The sequence below is a fragment of the Xiphophorus maculatus genome, chromosome 24, assembly GCF_002775205.1.
Source record: "Xiphophorus maculatus strain JP 163 A chromosome 24, X_maculatus-5.0-male, whole genome shotgun sequence".
Classification (NCBI taxonomy): domain Eukaryota; kingdom Metazoa; phylum Chordata; class Actinopteri; order Cyprinodontiformes; family Poeciliidae; genus Xiphophorus; species Xiphophorus maculatus.
The window spans coordinates 3918980-3937087 of NC_036466.1; the positions used below are offsets into that span (position 1 = coordinate 3918980).

The 18108-nt window shown below is 41.9% G+C and overlaps 1 protein-coding gene across 3 annotated transcripts in view; it reads right to left on the reverse strand.

Annotated features, from left to right (window-relative positions):
• erbb4 (erb-b2 receptor tyrosine kinase 4) overlaps positions 1-18108 on the reverse strand; it is a 273564-nt gene that overhangs the window by 74800 nt on the left and 180656 nt on the right. For all 3 annotated transcript variants that reach the window (XM_023329564.1, XM_023329565.1, XM_023329563.1), the window contains exons 4-12: positions 12564-12698; positions 10667-10732; positions 7995-8113; positions 4157-4298; positions 3652-3765; positions 2662-2788; positions 2377-2450; positions 1763-1853; positions 1112-1317 (exon numbers count right to left, since the gene is read on the reverse strand). In XM_023329564.1, coding sequence (XP_023185332.1) covers positions 1112-1317; positions 1763-1853; positions 2377-2450; positions 2662-2788; positions 3652-3765; positions 4157-4298; positions 7995-8113; positions 10667-10732; positions 12564-12698 — 1074 coding nt within the window. The remainder of the gene's footprint in view (positions 1-1111; positions 1318-1762; positions 1854-2376; positions 2451-2661; positions 2789-3651; positions 3766-4156; positions 4299-7994; positions 8114-10666; positions 10733-12563; positions 12699-18108) is intronic.

The window sequence follows — 18108 nt, forward strand, 5'->3', positions numbered from 1 at the left end:
AAATCCAAATTAGCCAGATTTTTTTCTTCCTCATACCTCTAGTCTATATTGATACAGAGACTGGAAACAAACCCCCTCCTCTCTGACCACTTTAATAACCTTTAAATGAACGTTAATTAGCTGCAGAGTTTCTGAGGAAAGTTCATTAAAGCAGCTGTTTATCAGAGAATGCTTTAAACAAATTTAAGGAACCAATTGGATTATAATTTCCTCCAGGTTTAATAAAGCGGCTGCCTTCAGCTTTACTCCCAAAGAAAATTGGTTTTAATGTTGACGGCAAAACCGCTCTGCTGCGGGGAATATCCGGTCAGAAGAGGCTAACTGTGATGTTCACAAAACAGAATTCCATTCATTTAGATTAAATGTTGGTATTTCAGAAGATAGGAACATAGATCTATTAATACTTATCCACTGCTTCCATTGTTAATACTTTCCAGGGTTGGGTAGAATCTAGTTACATTTACTCAGTTACATTTACTTATGTAACTTTTTTGAAAAAAAAAAAAGAAGGTACTTTTTGGAGTATTTTTACTACGGCATATTTTTTACTCTGGAGTTAAATTTCTGGATTCTCTACCCACTGAATGAAAATCAAAAATGTTTTAACCAAAAACTCACCAGACACAGGAACACACCTGCAGTTTTTGTTTTAGTCTCATAAGGTTTTATTGAAATAAACTGATTTAGAAAAATAATAATTTTGTCCAATTTTGTTATTTTTTGTTAATTATATAAAATTTCCACTTCACTTTATATATTTTTTGTCCATCTGATGATGTAATGTTTAAATATTAAACGATTGATCATTTGTTCAGTTACTCAGTACTTCAATAGACTTTTTACCAAATACTTTTTGACTATTACTTGAGTAAAAATATGTTGAAATGGTGCTACTCTTACTTGAGTACAATTTTTGGGTACTCTACCCACCTATGATACTTTCATTCAGATGTGGCTATTCTTTTCTAGAAGAAAAACGTATATAATCTAAGCTAGTAATGGTGGACACACTTCCGCTATTCTCCTACCATAAAATCACTCAACTATTGTAGCTCCTGAAACAATTTTCAAACCTTGAAGGCTCCCAGATGTAACATCCGTAGCTACTTACTGCACTCCATGGGGTCCTGGTTGTTGCGGACGACGACCTTTTGGCTCGAGGTCCTGAACAGCGACGTCCAGTTGACGGTGTTGTAGAAGCAGAGGCGGGTGTTGTTCATGATGTAGACGTTTCCGGCACTGATCTCGTTCAGAGACTGGAAGTGGAGGGCAGAGATCCCGAGCTGCTTCAGGATCAGCAGAGAAATGCCGATCCCACTGCAAGAGGAGAGAACGGCTCATGGTTGCGTTGGTCACTCTGGTACCATTATCAACATCATCATCATCATCCTTTAAGGTTCATGTGCTATATCCGGCGCGCTATAGCTTTTAATGTACTCCTCTGGACTCTAAAGGGACACATAAATCGAACCATCAAGATAACAGTGTGCTTAAATATTATTTGATCAATCAAATCAAAGCAGTTTTTATTTATTTTATTTATCCATCTCTCTGTATTGAGATTTTGTCGGATGCATCGCCAAGAAGCATTGTTACCACAAAGAACAACTTAATTATAAGAAAACTTTGCTTCTTGTGCTAATTTTGTTTTTGTTGCATAACCAATGAGCAGAGAGTAATACCAGGTACCACCGGTACCAGGTACCATAACACGCCACTCTGCATGCGTGTTATGCTTCCACCTGTATCAGTTGAATCCTACCTATAAAGAGTTCTGCCTCCGATGGTCGCCAAGTTGGAGAAAACGCTCAGATCCGTCATGTTTTCAGGCCAAGACTGGATGTTCAGGTACCCTGAGAACACACCACAGGGACTTTGACTTTACACTTTCCTCAGATGTTCACTGCTGCTTTTTCCTTTTTGTTGTTTTTATAAGAGGATGGTGAAAGAGGAAATGGAAGAAGGGTTTATTTTTTAGGTGGAGACAAAGAGAGAAAGCAGCCTGCACTAATTAAAAGAATAGATTTCATACTTTGCACATTCAGTCTGGTTGCACTTGCCGTTTAATGACAGATTATATCAGATCAGCCTCTATGGAAATGACATTAACAGGGATGGAGCAGGAAATGGCGGAGGGTGGAGTGGCCATTGCTCTATTTTATTGCTGGTGTTTTCATAATGAAAATGCAGTTTCACTCCATTAGCCGTTTGGTTCAACTGCAAGTCGTGGTTTAGTATGAAGACAAGCGGTTTGTAGACAAGCCCCTTTAGGGCTGTAAGAGCTAATGCATAAACATACACACACAAACACACACACTCTGAAAGTATTCTGAACCATCACGCACACATCCAGTAAACACAAACCAAACGGGCCACCTGTGATCTCCTTGACGGTGCGGAAGACGCTGAGACGCTCCGGGTCCAAAGGTCCGATGCCGTGGTACATGTCCCTATGAAACACACAGCAATCACTTCAGAGACCATCACTTCATTCAAGACAAATTCAACAATTGTGTTCCTCTACCACCGTGCTTGGCAGCTGGTACACTGTGGCTCTGACCAAACATCGTCTACCCTGGTCTGCAACTTCCCCACTGATATAAATCTATAAATAAAGTATAATCGGTCATATATTCCTAAACGACCGATCTTGTTACTCACCCTTTGATGCCGGTGATGAGAAAGATGAGATTGCCGTTGATTTTGGTGCAGTTGACGAACTTGTCTATGTTGCTGGCGTCCACGGTCTGAGCCGTCTGGAGGATGCCCGTCCCGATGCCGTCGCACACTGACAATGCAAACATAGTCGCACGTCAATCCGGTAGTTAGCGCTGCCATGACGAGGTGTCCTTGTAAGAACCACTAGAAGCCATTTTTCTTCCCCCTTGCAATGTTTCCCCCCCATTCTCTTTCATCAAAATAAAGTCCTTTGGTGCTCCGGCGGGGCCGCGGCCCTGCTCCACACATCTGAATTCTTTTGATGAAAGCACGGGCCAATCTCCATCCATTCCCTCTCCATAATGAATTCATTACATCTGCATTAATTACACTCAGCCCGGCGCGAGCCAAGTGTTTCTGACACGGGCAGAAGGGAGGGATGATGAATAAGGCTGGCATTAAGTGGTGTAACCACTTCCTGATAGTGATTTATACCGGCCAATTCCATATCTGAAATGTTAATTTGTTATCATTTCCCACAGTTCCTTGGGCTATCCCTCATTAACCCGTCCCTGTGACGTGACAATGTAATCAGGGGATCGGCCAATCGGCTGACGGCGCGGTCGCCGCGCGCCGCCTGGAGGAAAACATTATTGCCTTCCTCTCTGAAGAGAAAGGGCAGATCGGTTACCTTTGTGGGGAACAACATGATGAAGAGGATAATCTTCACTACTGAGCTAATGCTGCTTAATTCCACGTCAGGCATTTTGGGCCGTTAGCTGTAGCAAAACGACTTCAGGTAGCCGCTTCTCATTAAGAGCCTATTTTCTCTTAATTACCATTCTGACTGATGTCGGGATCAAACGTGTGACCTTCATTGGACGCCGCATTTCTCCTCCAGAGAGGAACGTTCACCAGAAACGATTTTCAGATCACAGAAAGCAAAACTCCAGAACTGGATTTACTGTCAACACAGATGACAACACGGCTCACCTTTAGGGCAGATGTCGGTGCACGGGATGCACATTTTGATGCGGTTCTCCTCCACCTCCATCTTGTTGCTGGGACACGCTCTGACGCAGGAGCTGTGGTCCACCACGAAGTTATCTGCCAGAAACGAGAAGCCATGAACACAGACTCTCCCCTCTGACAGTGCAACCCCAGAGCTGAGGGATGATAAATCTCATCTGATGACCAGTGGATTCCGAATATGCAATCTGTCGCCTGACTTTTAATTCGCGCTGGGCTAATTGTTCCTGCACTGCAGAGCCTCCGCAGCCGAGAACGGAGAGCTGCTCTTTGCTTCTTCGCCGACATCAGTCCAAGCAGATGGTGCGGCAACTTAGCTAATTGAGATACACCATTTGTTTAGGCTGGAGCCACTTATCTTGCCTCGCAATAATCGTCGCTCTAATTTCAGTGGAGATTAGAGCATGCTCGCTTCTTCAGGAAGACTTCATTAACACCTTTATGAGCGTCAACAGCGCCTCGGACTTACGGGGGCATTTCTTCACGCAGAAGGCTCCGTAGGTGTACTTGGCTCGGGGGTTGGGCTCCAGCTGGAAGGAGGTGGGGTTGTAGACGAACGGCTGGGGGCACTGGGTGACGCAGGCGCCGCTGTTGTTGAAGTTGGTGCAGGCCTGCAAAATAATGCAAGTGTGACAGTGTAGTCACTGTAATCTACTGGCAGCAGTGGCTGTTACAACATCATAATACAATCATAAAATCCGACTCTCTATGCCACATGCGTCAAATTCAAGGCCCGTGGGCCGAATCTGGCCCGCCGTAGCATTTTATGTGGCTCTCTGGATTCTAGACTAAACACTAAGTGTGCTTAAATATTATGTTATATCAAATCAATGCAGCTTTTATTTTTTTACTGCCACAATATATCAATCAGTTCCTCCAGTTTCTTGAGAATTATCGTGGAAATTCACACACAAAAAAAGTCAACAAATTTGCGCTGACAATTGGGAGTTTATTGCAGATTTTTCTCAAAAGTTGTCAAAAACTTTCTTACTTGTACTAAACAGCTGCCTCAACTTTAATTGATGTCAGATTATAGACGATGACCTATACAGCGAGTAAATAAAAAGTCGCATTTGCCGTCATAAATAAGTGCAAATATATCTAAATTAGTAACAAACACTTTTGACTTTAATTGCAAAAAAAAAAAAAAATCACAAAAAGAATCACGAAATCCTACAGGGACTGTAAAGCTGTTCAACAATATTTAATTTTAAGGATTCATTGATATTTTAACAGTTTGTAAACAGGTTTTATCAATACATTTTGGCACAACCGGCCCTTTAAGAGCATTTGTGTTCTTGATTTGGCCTAAAACAAAAATGAGTTTGACTCCCCTGCTCTATGCTGACAACAAATACAGAGGATAGAAATACTGTTTAACAGAAATAAATGCAAATATTCACTTTACCCCTCGCTTTACACAGCAAACGTTTTCAGTTTTCTTGAATTTTAAAGCCCCTTAAATTTTCTGACAACTCAGCCTAACAGTATGGTGGGTCTGGTTGCCTCTACTGTGTGGGAACAGATGTGCTCTACCATTTTGGAATATTCTGCCTGTTGAATAACTCCCTTAATTCAGTTGGGAGAGATGATAATCCACAAGTTGTCAAGGTAACTAGAGAGGAGGACATGGTGGGCCAATTATAAACAGATATACTGTATGTAGGATATCTGTAGGAAGGAAAGGGGAGGGGCATCATGTACTGAATTTGACCTCGTCATCATTATGATGGAATTGGAATACTAACTTTACATCCATAGAATATCCAGTGGAAGACAATTCAAAACTATTTTATTTCTCCCGAAAGGTGAAGCAGTCAGTCTTGCATCGAATCTGAAGAAGCCTCTGACTGAAGACCTGCTCTATAACCGTCTCATGACCAGCATGCCATGCTAACAGTTCAGTATCCAGGCAGCAGAGACGAGATTCCACAGCAGCACGTCCTGACCACATCATCAGCTGTTAGCTAGCTCTGCTAATCCACATCCTTTGCTTTTGCTGCGCCTGTTTCCATTTCTGTCTGGTCGTATGGATAGGAAGCTGGCGGAGAGACGCTGGAGGAAATGATTCTTCATCCATGAAGCTTCCTTTTTAACATTTCTGGGATTCGGGGCCGTAGTTCAAGGAATATTTAAGTTTAGAAGATGTTAATTAGCTGCTCCCAGATGCAAAAACAACACCTTGTTGCCACGGTTACACACCAAAACAGCTGTCCAAAAAGTAAAAAAGAAAGAGGGAGTAAAGAATAGAAACCTTCTTCAGGCAAGTGAAAAGTTATAATTTTAAATTTGCTACACATGCACCGATTATTAATGCTGCCCTGGGCAAATGCCCATAGCCCAGTTTAAACTGAGCTTGTGTTTTTGGATATAACGAAAAATTAGTTATGATTTGGGGCTAAATAGAATTTAGATTAAATATTTCAGTCTGTCTTTTTTGTTTTTAGCGTGTTGATCATTTGTGGCTACTTTGAGAAAAATAAATGAATAAATGAATAAGCCCAAACTTTAAATGCTTGCATCTCCTCCCATAAAGGTGTGGAGTTGCTGGTGAGGTGAGAGACATCAGTCACAGTGAGGGAAGGAGAATTACAGCAGCACATCATTTTTACGCCGCATTCCAACGTGCGAATCATGCGGCTGCTTCCCGTCTCTGCGGATGCCAAATGGGAGAAAAATTGAAGCCATTGATCCAAGGCCATGATGTAAACGGCTTAATGTTCTCCCATAAAGCCCCCTTTAAGCGTCTTGACGTCCAGGGCCGCTGGTAATTGAGTTGGACGGGCCTTTACGTGAGTTACAGCAGCAATATCCACTCCGTCGACGCGCAAGTTTGCAAAACAACAAGAAGTTGGGGTGATGAAAACGATCATAATTGGAACGCCAAATCCCAAATTTGATAACGGTGAACTTTTACAAGCCTGTAAAATGGTTTGTCAGCAAGCACGGAGCGTTGGAAAATCACTTTTTACCATTTTGTCACATTGCAACCGCAAACTGGTTTAATTTTAATCTGACGAAATGACACAAAAGTAGAGCAGAACTGACATATGGCTGCAATTAAAGCTGAATGTCTTAGATGGAGATTGTGTGTGTTGACGTACATTTTCGAGATGTGCCGTAAATTCTCAATTGGATCTAGAACTGGACTTGGACTGGTCCATTCTAACAGAGGACTGGCGTTATGGGAGGGGGTTCTTTGTAGACTCAAAGTGGACGTTTCTCCACCACAAACACCGATTGGCTAGTTCCGGCAGCAGAAATATTACAGACATTTTATTCCCTTATTTTTTGTTCTTAATACTCGTGTCGGTGTGGCATTATTTCAGGAACCAAAATGGATTTTTCTTAAATGTAGTGGCAGTGTATAAAGATTTAGCCCTCCCTACTTACAAACATCTCTAAAAAAAATCACTACTGTTAGTTGTTAAAACTGATTTATGTTGATGCTTTTATTGTGAAGCATAACAGGAAGTTCTGTGTTAACTGAGGCGGAAAGAAAAGTTATGAAGACGTCGCTAATGTTAGACTAGCTAACACGGTCTGCCAGCCGTTGGCATGTCTAAGTGCTTAATAAGTTACAACAGCTAGTTGGTGAACACCTACTTCACCAGCTAGTTACTTCACCAGCTAGCTACTTCACCAGCTAGCTACTTCAAAAGCTAGTTACTTCACCAGCTAGTTACTTCACCAGCTAGTTACTTCAAAAGCTAATTACTTCACCAGCTAGCTACTTCAGCAGCTAGTTACTTCAAAAACTAGTTACTTCACCAGCTAGCTACTTCACCAGCTAGTTACTTCAAAAGATAATTACTTCACCAGCTAGCTACTTCACCAGCTAGCTACATCAAAAGCTAGTTCCTTCACCAGCTGGCTACTTCACCAGCTAGCTACTTCACCAGCTAGCTACTTCACCAGCTAGCTACTTCACCAGCTAGTTACTTCAAAAGCTAATTACTTCAAAAGCTAGTTACTTCACCAGCTAGTTACTTCAAAAGCTAGTTACTTCAAAAGCTAGTTACTTCACCAGCTAGTTACTTCAAAAGCTAATTACTTCAAAAGCTAGTTACTTCACCAGCTAGTTACTTCACCAGCGAAGTTCCTTTTTTATAACTTTCATGACTTTTGAAGGAAATTTGTTGCGGTAGTTTTCATTCGACGAATTCAAACATAATTAATGGAAGTTGGTGGTTTTAACCCAATAAAATGTGGAAAAAAATTCAACAAGGTTACACTTTAGTGAAAGCATTAGAAGCAAAGGGGGTCATTTCAAAAGTTAAAGGAGAGAAATCAAAGAGCAGACTCACAAAGCAGTCGGTGTCCTTGGGGCCAGAGCAGCCGCCGGCGCATTCTCGATGGCAGCAGTCGTTGACGTAAGACCCGGAGCAGCGACCGTCACACTGCTCTGCACACACCGATTTTGTCACTGCCCAAGAAGTGAGAAGACCGAATTTTTAAAAGGTCTGACACACACACACACACACACACACACACACACACACACACACGCACTGACGTTCCTAAAAGAGACAATATACCACCACCCTCAGCCTCCGCGACCGTTATGTGACACGAATGAAATGAAAGGCTTCTGCTTCCTAAAGGTCGAGACAAGTGGATTTGTGAGCACATACTTACAGACTTAGACAGACGTAAAGAGAAGAAGAAGAAGAAGAAAAAAACCCCGTGAAGCGCCCTCTGGTTCACTCAACACCTGCCAGAGAGACTCTCCTCCTCCAGCCTGAGCTCGGAGCCAAGCAGCTGAAAATTGTGCTTGGCAGGTACGAATCAGAGGTGGCATGTCGGAGCTGCAGGGAAAGCAGCAGCTTCTCCCGAGAAAGGGAAAGAAAAGACTTCTGCTTGCCATAAAAAAAAAAAAAGTATTTATCCGTTGCCATAACAGTTCTGAAGTTCTGCTAATTTTTTTTATTATTATTTTCTTTTCTACTTGCCAAGCAGAAGCAATGCTGCCAAAAACTTTTGTTTGTTTTTGGTATGTATCTGGAAACCCTGTTAGAATGTGACTATACAATGTTCATTAAATAATAATGATGGTCTGATTTTAGTATATTATAGAAAATTTAACCAGTTTTTATTCATTAAATAAAAAAAAATAACAGCAAAAATATGTTTTATTGCAGAGGAAAAGATCAAAATCTTCCTACAATTTAGCTCACTTTTAGCTGTGAGGGTTTCACTCCATTTCATCTCAATGGTGCCAAAACTAACTTTGACTAGGCCAGGATTTTCCATTTCTTCATTTTCAGCCAATTAATGCAAGAATTCAAAGTTTTATACCTTAGTTTATTCTTTGTGTCAGTCCTTAAAAAGTTTCTCAGTATTGCTAAAATTGTGTCCCAATTTTTATACATTACCGTTTCTCTTAAGGCTGTTTCCTGTTGTACATTGGAGCTAAGAAGCAGTTTTACACACCAGACAGAACATCGCAGCCAACAATCAGAAGGTTGGAGGAATTAATGACTGCCTGGCTGGCAACATAACGCTACAGATGTGGAACAACAACAAGCCTCTGCGGTTCATTAATCTGTGAAAAACAGCATTCGTTCTACAAACTGCTAACACTCGCAGGGGTTCACTTCTCGAGCATTCTGCCTGTTTATTGTTGCACAGCATGTTGGTTTATTAAATTATCAGCTTTTAATAATTCAATAAGAGCAACAAGAAAATCCTCTCTAAAACAGCTGTTTTGTCTGTTTTTTCTGAGCTCCTCCTTGATTTAGTTGTTGACACCAATGATTGTAACAGTTACAATCATTGATAGATTGTCAAGAAAATGTATCTGCTGGTGGAAGCAACAGGTACATTTTCTTATTTATATAAAAATCAAACAAAATGAATCTGAGTGCTCCATCTCCTCCTAAAGAACCCTTTACTTTGCTTTTGAACAATCCTCTCCACTGGTGCCCGGTATGGGGCTCTTATGTGAATTGCTCTAAGAAAGTGAGACCAATGAGACATTGGCTCATAATTGCTCCATATTTACTTTGTTTCAAAGGTTTGAACTTAACTCTATGGAAAAATAGGAACCCAATCCATCTGGGGATTAGATGTGTTGCACAATTACAACAGATTTAATCAAGAATGACTTATAACCCCCCTTGGCCCTACGTGTCATGTAGAACTGGCTGTGCCAGTATTGGCTCCATTTTAACCGGTTCATCTCCATTCGCGGATCCTGTGCGGTTCTTCCTCATTTTTTGGAACAACCTGGTGATTTGACTGACATCAGACTGCATTCATTGATTGGCCAGCGATAGTTGGCGAGACGGCGAGCAGAAAATCAATAACTCTACAGTCAAACCTTGAGATCCAAGGACTTCATTCTAATGCCAGGCAACATTTTCAATCCCAGCTAAGGTCTTCATTTGTTCTAGGTTGTATTTAGATGCAACCTAGAACAGCCCCATCCTAAATACCGTCTAGGTTTGATCTCCATGGAGTTATTTCAATTGATGTCCATAAGGCCTGTCTGAGGCCCCGCTAAGGCTTACAAAGGTTCCCCAAAGGGTTTTCTGGTCTGTAATGGTCCCACACCGAAACTAATGTCAACTCATCCTAAAAATGATCCACATAGGACTCACATACACATGTCAGTTTCCAAACATTTGCACATGGGTGCCATGTGGGTATGAAATAGTGATAAAAATAGGCCCTCTTATATTCTGTTCGGTCACATTGGATGCTCATCATCTCTGAATAAGGAGTAGGAGCCACTTTAAACTGATCCTCCTAATACCTATATGAGAGCCAGGTAATACCTACATAGGATGTCTAATGAGTTTCCCAGATAGTGGTTGTGTTTGGCAGACTGTGATTCAGTGGGTAAATTAAAACTTTTGAAAGGCAGAAAGTCTAGAGAGCTAATGGTAAATACCATATATGTGCATCAAGTCTTTTAGTAATAACCAGGTCTGGGGTTGCCATGGAGAAGATCCAGATATAAACTATCCACACTCACATGTTTGACACTGGCTTTCCTGAGGACCCCAGCAGCGTCCGGTGCAGGAGCGATGGCAGCGCCTGCCTGGAAAACAAAGCAAAAACACGTCAGACAAACGCCAAAGAAACCGACACGTCGCAGCGAGCGGGGAGCCAAAACTTTCTCCTGACTGGTGACAGGGACACAATTGTGGAAACTCCTGAGCTGAGTAGACAATAGAGTGGTTGTGGTCGGTGAGGAAGAGGAGCGTGAAAACGCGCCCTCTACTCCCTTTCTGTCAGGGAAAGTGGGACCTGACAGCGCTCATCTGGCTGTGGCCCATCATCAAGACTTAATTGACTATGGGTTAATTACACAGTGAGTGGAACAACGCCGCCGACTGTCACCCGGCCCCTTTAGCCACTCCCACCACAGGTCCCTAATGTTAAATACTGACTACGTCTTGGCAACGGGCGCCAATTTGGCAACCTCCACTCCCACACACTCTCTTGTCATTTTTGTTGGCCCACCTCCTCCACACTTTAGTGCTTTACACCCCCCACCCCCCTCCTCCTCCATCAGCACTAGCTAATCAACAAAATAACAATGTTCCACACATTTTGCATCTAAAGGTCTCTCCCAAAATGTTTTTCTTGGTCTTTCAGTAACCTGCCCTCCATGAGGTCTGGTTAACTACGGTTTCAAGTTGTTGAGATGCAGATACAATTTTGCTCAAGATCTTGATAGAGCAGAATAACGGATTGGTTGTTTTGTGAATTTCATATCCACTAATCCAGATTAAAGGCACCCGTCTGATTCTATTAGAAACCTCCAAAGAACCAGCGTCCTCAATGTTTCTTCTCCTCAATCGACTGTCGTTTGCGTTGTGTCCAAACACTCCCATTGTGGTCTCTTCTGTCCAAAGGGCGTCACTCCAGAGGTCGTTATGGTTTCTTCAGATGCAACTTTGCAAAAACGCTTCATTCTTTATGCACTTTCTTTCAGAACTCTTCCAGTTTTGCAGCGTCTTTGAGCATTGTCTAGTCAAAACTTGGGTTGAATTTGCTGAGGAAGCCTGGCAAGACAGAAGGATCATCATCTGACTGTTGATTTCTACATTTATTTACTGATAGTTGCAATTGTTGGTCGATGATGATGATATAATCTACTGGCACTCTTGTGTGGAGTGATACTTTTTTTTTGTTTTGACACATTCTATTGTCCCTCATTTTTAGAACTTTGATTGTATGTCTCTTTGTTTTTATGTCTTTTTTTTTGCCTTTTTACTTGCTGTAACACTAATTTCCCTTTGGGACTTGAATGAACCTGAAGCTTGGCAACTTTTTCCAATGTTTTTCACTCATGACTAATCTCTCTCACTCCAAAGTGTTTTAAAGCCCCTTCCATATTGATGTGCAGCAACATTTCCTTATCGGCAGCATTTTGTTAACTCCGGTTTGTCTCAGAGCAGCAAACTGCCAGAGGGCAAGCCTCTATAGAGGTGGTCACAGTAGAGAGGATAATTTATTCTAGTTAAATTCACAAATTGTCCAGACAAACCTCATAATTTATCCTTTCAACTCACCCAAAGGTTGAGATACACACACAGAAAAGTTTGCAAGAGTCTGTCTTCCACCGCCAGTTCGTCTGACACCAAATGTCCACCGGACAGAGAGGGAAGCGCGCCACTTCAAACTAGCTGTCAGTTTTATTGAGATTTACAAAGAGCCCAGCCGACAGCAGCTCTATGGGCTTTGCTGCAAAAGCCCTGCTGGTTTCAACTCCACTGGAAAGGTTCGCATGTTGATCTAACACCAAGTGATTTCGCTTCCAAATCCCCAGCAGGCAAACAGAATGAAATAAAAGCGATAGGTCATGAATGTTCAAGCGTGGTCCAGGGGTGGGGGGGGAGGGCGAGCTTTTGGACTTTACTCACATCCGTTGTTGCTGTTGTTGGACGGAACCACCAGCAGCTCCGCCTGGGGGTTCTTGATAATGTCGCGCCAGTGGATGTTGTCAGTATGGCACAGGAACTTGTTCTGGTCCACGTAGACGCCGCCGCTCAGTATCTCTGCACGGGGAGAGAAAAGGTAGAGGGAGACAGGAAGAAAAATGAGCAGAGAGCCGTGGATTTATGGCGGATTTATGGCACATGTACACCGTGGCAGGAAATCAATACTTCAAGGTTAACTCTTATGGTTCTTTTGTGTGGAAGCCCCGCGTTGCAAACGGCGTTCCCTTGAAGCGCGTCTGAGCATGAAGGTAAATGCTATTGACAAATGTGCGCCGTAATTCAATGCCACGTCCACAAGCACTGATGGCTGGAATAAAGAGACTAATCAACTAAAGGCTGCTGGATGGATTTCACATGCAAACTTAACGACAAAAGCTTTTAAGGAGAATATATAGTGTAATTTTAAAATTAAGCGAGTTCATTTAGCTGCAGAATTCCTCAGTCTTGAAGGCAAACAACAGGCTGAGACAGGAGACTGATGCATTTAGAGCATCTGCTGACATTTATCTGAAAGTGAACTTGAATCACCAAACACACTCGATTTCCTTCAACTAAAGGCTGGCTCTTCTTACAGATTGCGTCTTTCCATATTTTCTTTTCAGATGCCCAACCACTCAAACACATTTTATTGAAATTGTGTGGACTAGACCAACTCTAGTGTTGTGAGTAGTAGTGCACCGATTTCAGTTTCTTGATGATCGCCGACCTTTTAAACTCTCGAGAGACTGATTTGGATTTTTTTTTTTTGCCTGAGAAGTCGCTAAGTTGGGAACAGTGGATTGCTTTTGTTTGAGATGACCTGGTAGGTCTGACAAAATGAGGAAAATGTATCAATTATAAAAATGTATTCATTATTTTTAGTTGCTTAACAGTGACTTAAAAACATAATACATTAATGAAACAAGAAGAGTAGTCTGATTTCTGTGCCTGCATCACTTCCTGAGCTGGAAAGCCAAATTTATGCCATTCTTAAATTGTCGTCAAGGGCCGCACAAAATCATTCCAAGGGCTGCAAACGGCCCCTGACCCACACTTTCAACACCCCTCTACTAGGGTTTCCATAGGTTGGTTTCTGTACTGGATTTTACTTTGAGATATATTTCACATTAATATAAAAACGCCTTTCTTTTTATTCCCTGGCATAAAATCCCATTTGAACACATGAAGGTTTGTGTCTGCGGCTCAGAACAACAGCAGCTGCTAAATGAAATCGGGTTTCTGAACCATGTGACTTTACAGGAAGGTTAGTGGCGCCGCCGTAAAGGCGGGATCCCCATACAGAGCAGGCTGAAACAGCAAAAATATGTTTTTCTCAAGGACCGGTAGCCTTAACAGATGCCAGAGTAGGATAATAAAGCCTAATCCCTCTCTATGTTACTAATCCAGGTTTTGGACACAGACTCTGACTATAATGATGCGGCGGTAATCCACCTCCCTCCCGAGCCGTGACCTGCGGCGGCAGATCCACCGCCGCCGCCGCCGCCGCTTCCTCTGCAGCTGCTACCCGGTGCATCGCTAAACCTCCAGAAGAGGGCGGAGGGAGGGGATTTAGATGCAATCACCTCGCATTCCCTGTATCCTCCAACATGAAGCCTTATTCCAGGAAAGCACTTGTCATAATAAATGAAATTTAATTTAAAATAAGTTGGAATGCGGCTCAGATTAGAGACGGATAAACTCAGAAGGAAAAGAAGGACATTGTCTCTCCGGGCAGATTATTAACAGCGTATGAATTATGCGGACGCCTCGGCAGCTCGGGAAGCCGCACACAGGAAGCTAATCATTACCATCCGACACCCTGATTAAGGAAGTGGGCCTTGGTGGAGACAGGGACATTCATTCACGGCCTCTTTAGAGGTGACATGGCGCTTCGTCTGCTTGCCGAACGGCCTGCAGCACCCGGTTCATGTAATCATGTTCCCGTCAGCGGGGAGCATCCATCACCGCACGCCCCCCCCCCGTTTACAAGCAGAAACATTCGCGAGCTCCCTTCAAGACGACGCAAAGAACGCTCTTAGAAGAAACAGGGTGAGACGGATGGGTGACCTGAGGTGACCTTGGTCCGACCTCAGCCCAGATCCCTGCAGTGCTGTGACGGACGCGGAGAAAAGGACGCCGAACTGTAACCCAAGGCGGCCAGCCGCTCGGTAACGGCGGCCAGCCTTGAGCTTCTGAATGATGTCTGAGTTTAGGTGGAACTCCGAACTCAGCAGATGTTCCCGGTGGGTCTGGAGAGGTGGAGGGGATTAATGGTGGTCCAGAAGTCAATGCAGCATTTGGACACTCAGCTTCTGTCGCTTCATCCACATTACTGCACAAATACTTAATATTTTATTAAACTAATGTTTTTCTGCACCCCATCATAGTTTTTCCACCTCTACACACTGCACTGCAGAAAACGGCACAACCAAATTAAATCTCTCCAATTCCTTTGATTTTAATTGAATTTTTATTACATTTTATATAAAAAAAATAAAGATTCTGTGACATACGTTCTTGTAATAAAACAGTTGAACCGATAAATATAAGGAGATGATTTACAGGCCCAGCCACTGTCCAGCAAGACAGCAGTGGTTATAGGGACATTATTGACTTAACACAAGTGCTGGAGAGGCTTCACGTTCCCAAGACAGCCAAAAAGGTAAATAGCAGAAAAAGTCAAAAATGACAAACTGAACTACCTTTCCCACCTGGGACCTTTGGGTAATGGCAGATATAATGGATTTTGATACTTTCTGGAGAGCCGTCCCTCTGTCAGGGCCCGACTCGGCCCCCAGATGTTCCTGTAAATGCCAGCGGCCGCACTCCAGCACACAAATTGCTGTCCATCCAAGCAGCGGCGCTGACTCTTCCAGAGGCGGGGATGACAAGCCTGGACCAGGTGGCCATTCATTACCGGGGCCGCGGCCGCCTGCTGCACTCCGGCACCGCCGATAACTCCAGGTTTCCATCAGGAAGCCGCAGAGGACGGATCGGCTTCCCTTTTGATTCACAGGTCATCGTAAAAACTAGCTCTCCGCATCGCTGGTGGACGCTCAGGGCCTGTGCAGGCACGGGAAGTGTTTTTAACAGCTGTTCTCAAATGAACGCCAAACTAATTGATGCTCTACGGAAGGCCTGACATGCAAAAAAAAGAGATGAAAAATAAAAGAGTAATCGGATAAAACGGTCAACAATGGTTTTAAGATTATGTTTCTATAACAATTCAGAGCAACACAGACAAAAAAAGACTAACTAACTCCAAATGTTATTCTTCATAAATTTGAAATAGAATTGAATTTGATATTTATTTAATTTGGAAAAAAGAAACAAATGTGCAAAACTCAAGAAAAAAGCGATGTGTGATACTGTTTAAACAGCAGTTGGGGTTTATTTTACTCATATAATTACATCAAATAGTATTAAAGAAAATTTGTGACACTATTGGCTTTCCATATCACTATTGGTCCTCTTCAGTTGCCATAAACTACTGGAAAGAGAAATAAGAATAAAAAACAAGCAGACAATCAATAAAGCTAACTTTGTTCATCATTTCTGGAAAAATAAGGACACTAACAAAATAGCAAAAAATATGACTACTTTTTTTGTTTTATTATGTGAACTTACTTGTGGAAATAAGGCAGATTTTTGAGAACCATTGAAATATTACACATCATGATATGTGTAGAATTTCACCAGTTTTTAATTAGTCTGACATTTTGCTTATTGTCTAAATGTCAGTTATTAAATCACACCACATTATTATGGTACAATTTATCACTAAAACGTTTAAACTTGTTAAACCCTTAAAATAAAATATAAACTATTAGTCTGGTTCAAAATAAAATGTAATATATCCAAAATGTGAAACTGAAACTATTAAAAAGAATGCTAAAAAATAACAATTTGATGTTCTGTCTTTTAAAAATTCTAAAAATATATTTATGTAGAAGTGGAGGGCATTATGTTTGTGTAAAAGTTCAAATGTTCCAAAATTCAAGACAAGAAAATTTAGCTGAAAAATGAAACCTGGAATTAAAAACAAATTAACCATGGTCAGAGTAGCGCCTGCTCCAAAAGTAAAATTATTCAAAGATGTTAAATAAAAAGGTTTAAACATTTTCTGATTATACTTTTTTTTTTTTTTTTGAATGAACTGCAAAAATGACTAGAACTAGAATAATAGAACATGACACCGTTTGGCTGCTAAGTCTATCAATATTTTGAACAATAACTTCTTATTTTAGGCTGAACATTTTGAGAATCACAGCTACAGAATTCAATACGATATAATTAGTCATTTTACTTCGAGACGCTGCGTTCTTTCAAAAAATTTGTTCTTCACATAAATTTGCCAGGAAGTTCTTGATTTCAATCAGAGCTTGGCTGCATTTTACAAGTGGGGCCCCAATCTGGAGCCTTTATCTCCCATTTCTGGTATTCTGTATGTTCCACCGGCGCCGTCGCTCGGTGCTGCCGGGCGCTGCGCTCCCCGTGAAGCCGTTTTATGTGCGAACAAGGCCGCCGAGGGCCCCGCTGCCATATGGTCAGGTCATGTTTTGCTTCTGGTGTGGCGTTTTTGCTACAGATCTCTTGGCACTGGAAGAAAAAAAAAAAGAAGCTCTCAGCGTAATGGAGGAGTACGATTCTTGGCGAGCGGAGGTTGAAGTGTCGGGTTGAATCAGAGGTACGAGCCAAGGCGTGCGGTGGAACACGATGTGGGCTGGGATTGGGAGAATTCCCCAAAATATACAAAATAAATTTATTAAGTTAATACCCCCACTGTATTAAAATGAGGTATTTACCCGTTTCTCCTGGATTATGGAGCAATGTGTGTCAGCTATTCTTTTGGTCTTAACCTGCTTTTTTATTTCATTTCAGAGATACCCCATTGAGGAAGACGTGTAGAATAGGTCCGACACTTGATCCTCAGTTACCTTCTCTCAAATACTTCAGGTTTTTCGTTGTTGTTAAATTTACGACAAAAATTTTGTTGCTGTTTGGTTCCTCCGGGAGGCGTAAGAAGTCTTGAAATATCTCTCTACCGAACCCATTTTTGAGTTAATTCTACAATTACCTAAAAAGAAACTAATTACCCAGAAAAAGTCTATATGTAGAAAGATTTGGAGGAGATTTCTAAGGAAGAGGATTAGGGTAGCCTAACCCTGACCCTACGGATGCATGATATTATCGGCATGTATCGGCCGATATTAGCTGTAAAATTTATCGACTTCGGCCATTCTGTCGATGACCGACATTGACATTGTTTTTATATGACAAACCAGTGACAATGATGCCTGCATAGCATAGCACAATGTCAAATTTGCGCTGTTTGACTGTTGTCGTTGTCTTAGAAGGAGCAGATATTAAGAAATTTGACATTAAACATAATGCAAGATGAAAGTGTTACATCATTTTCAGCCTTCTTTTTGGCATTTGGTAGCAGGCTAAATTGACAAAGATAATAAAGTATTTTAACTCCACAGTA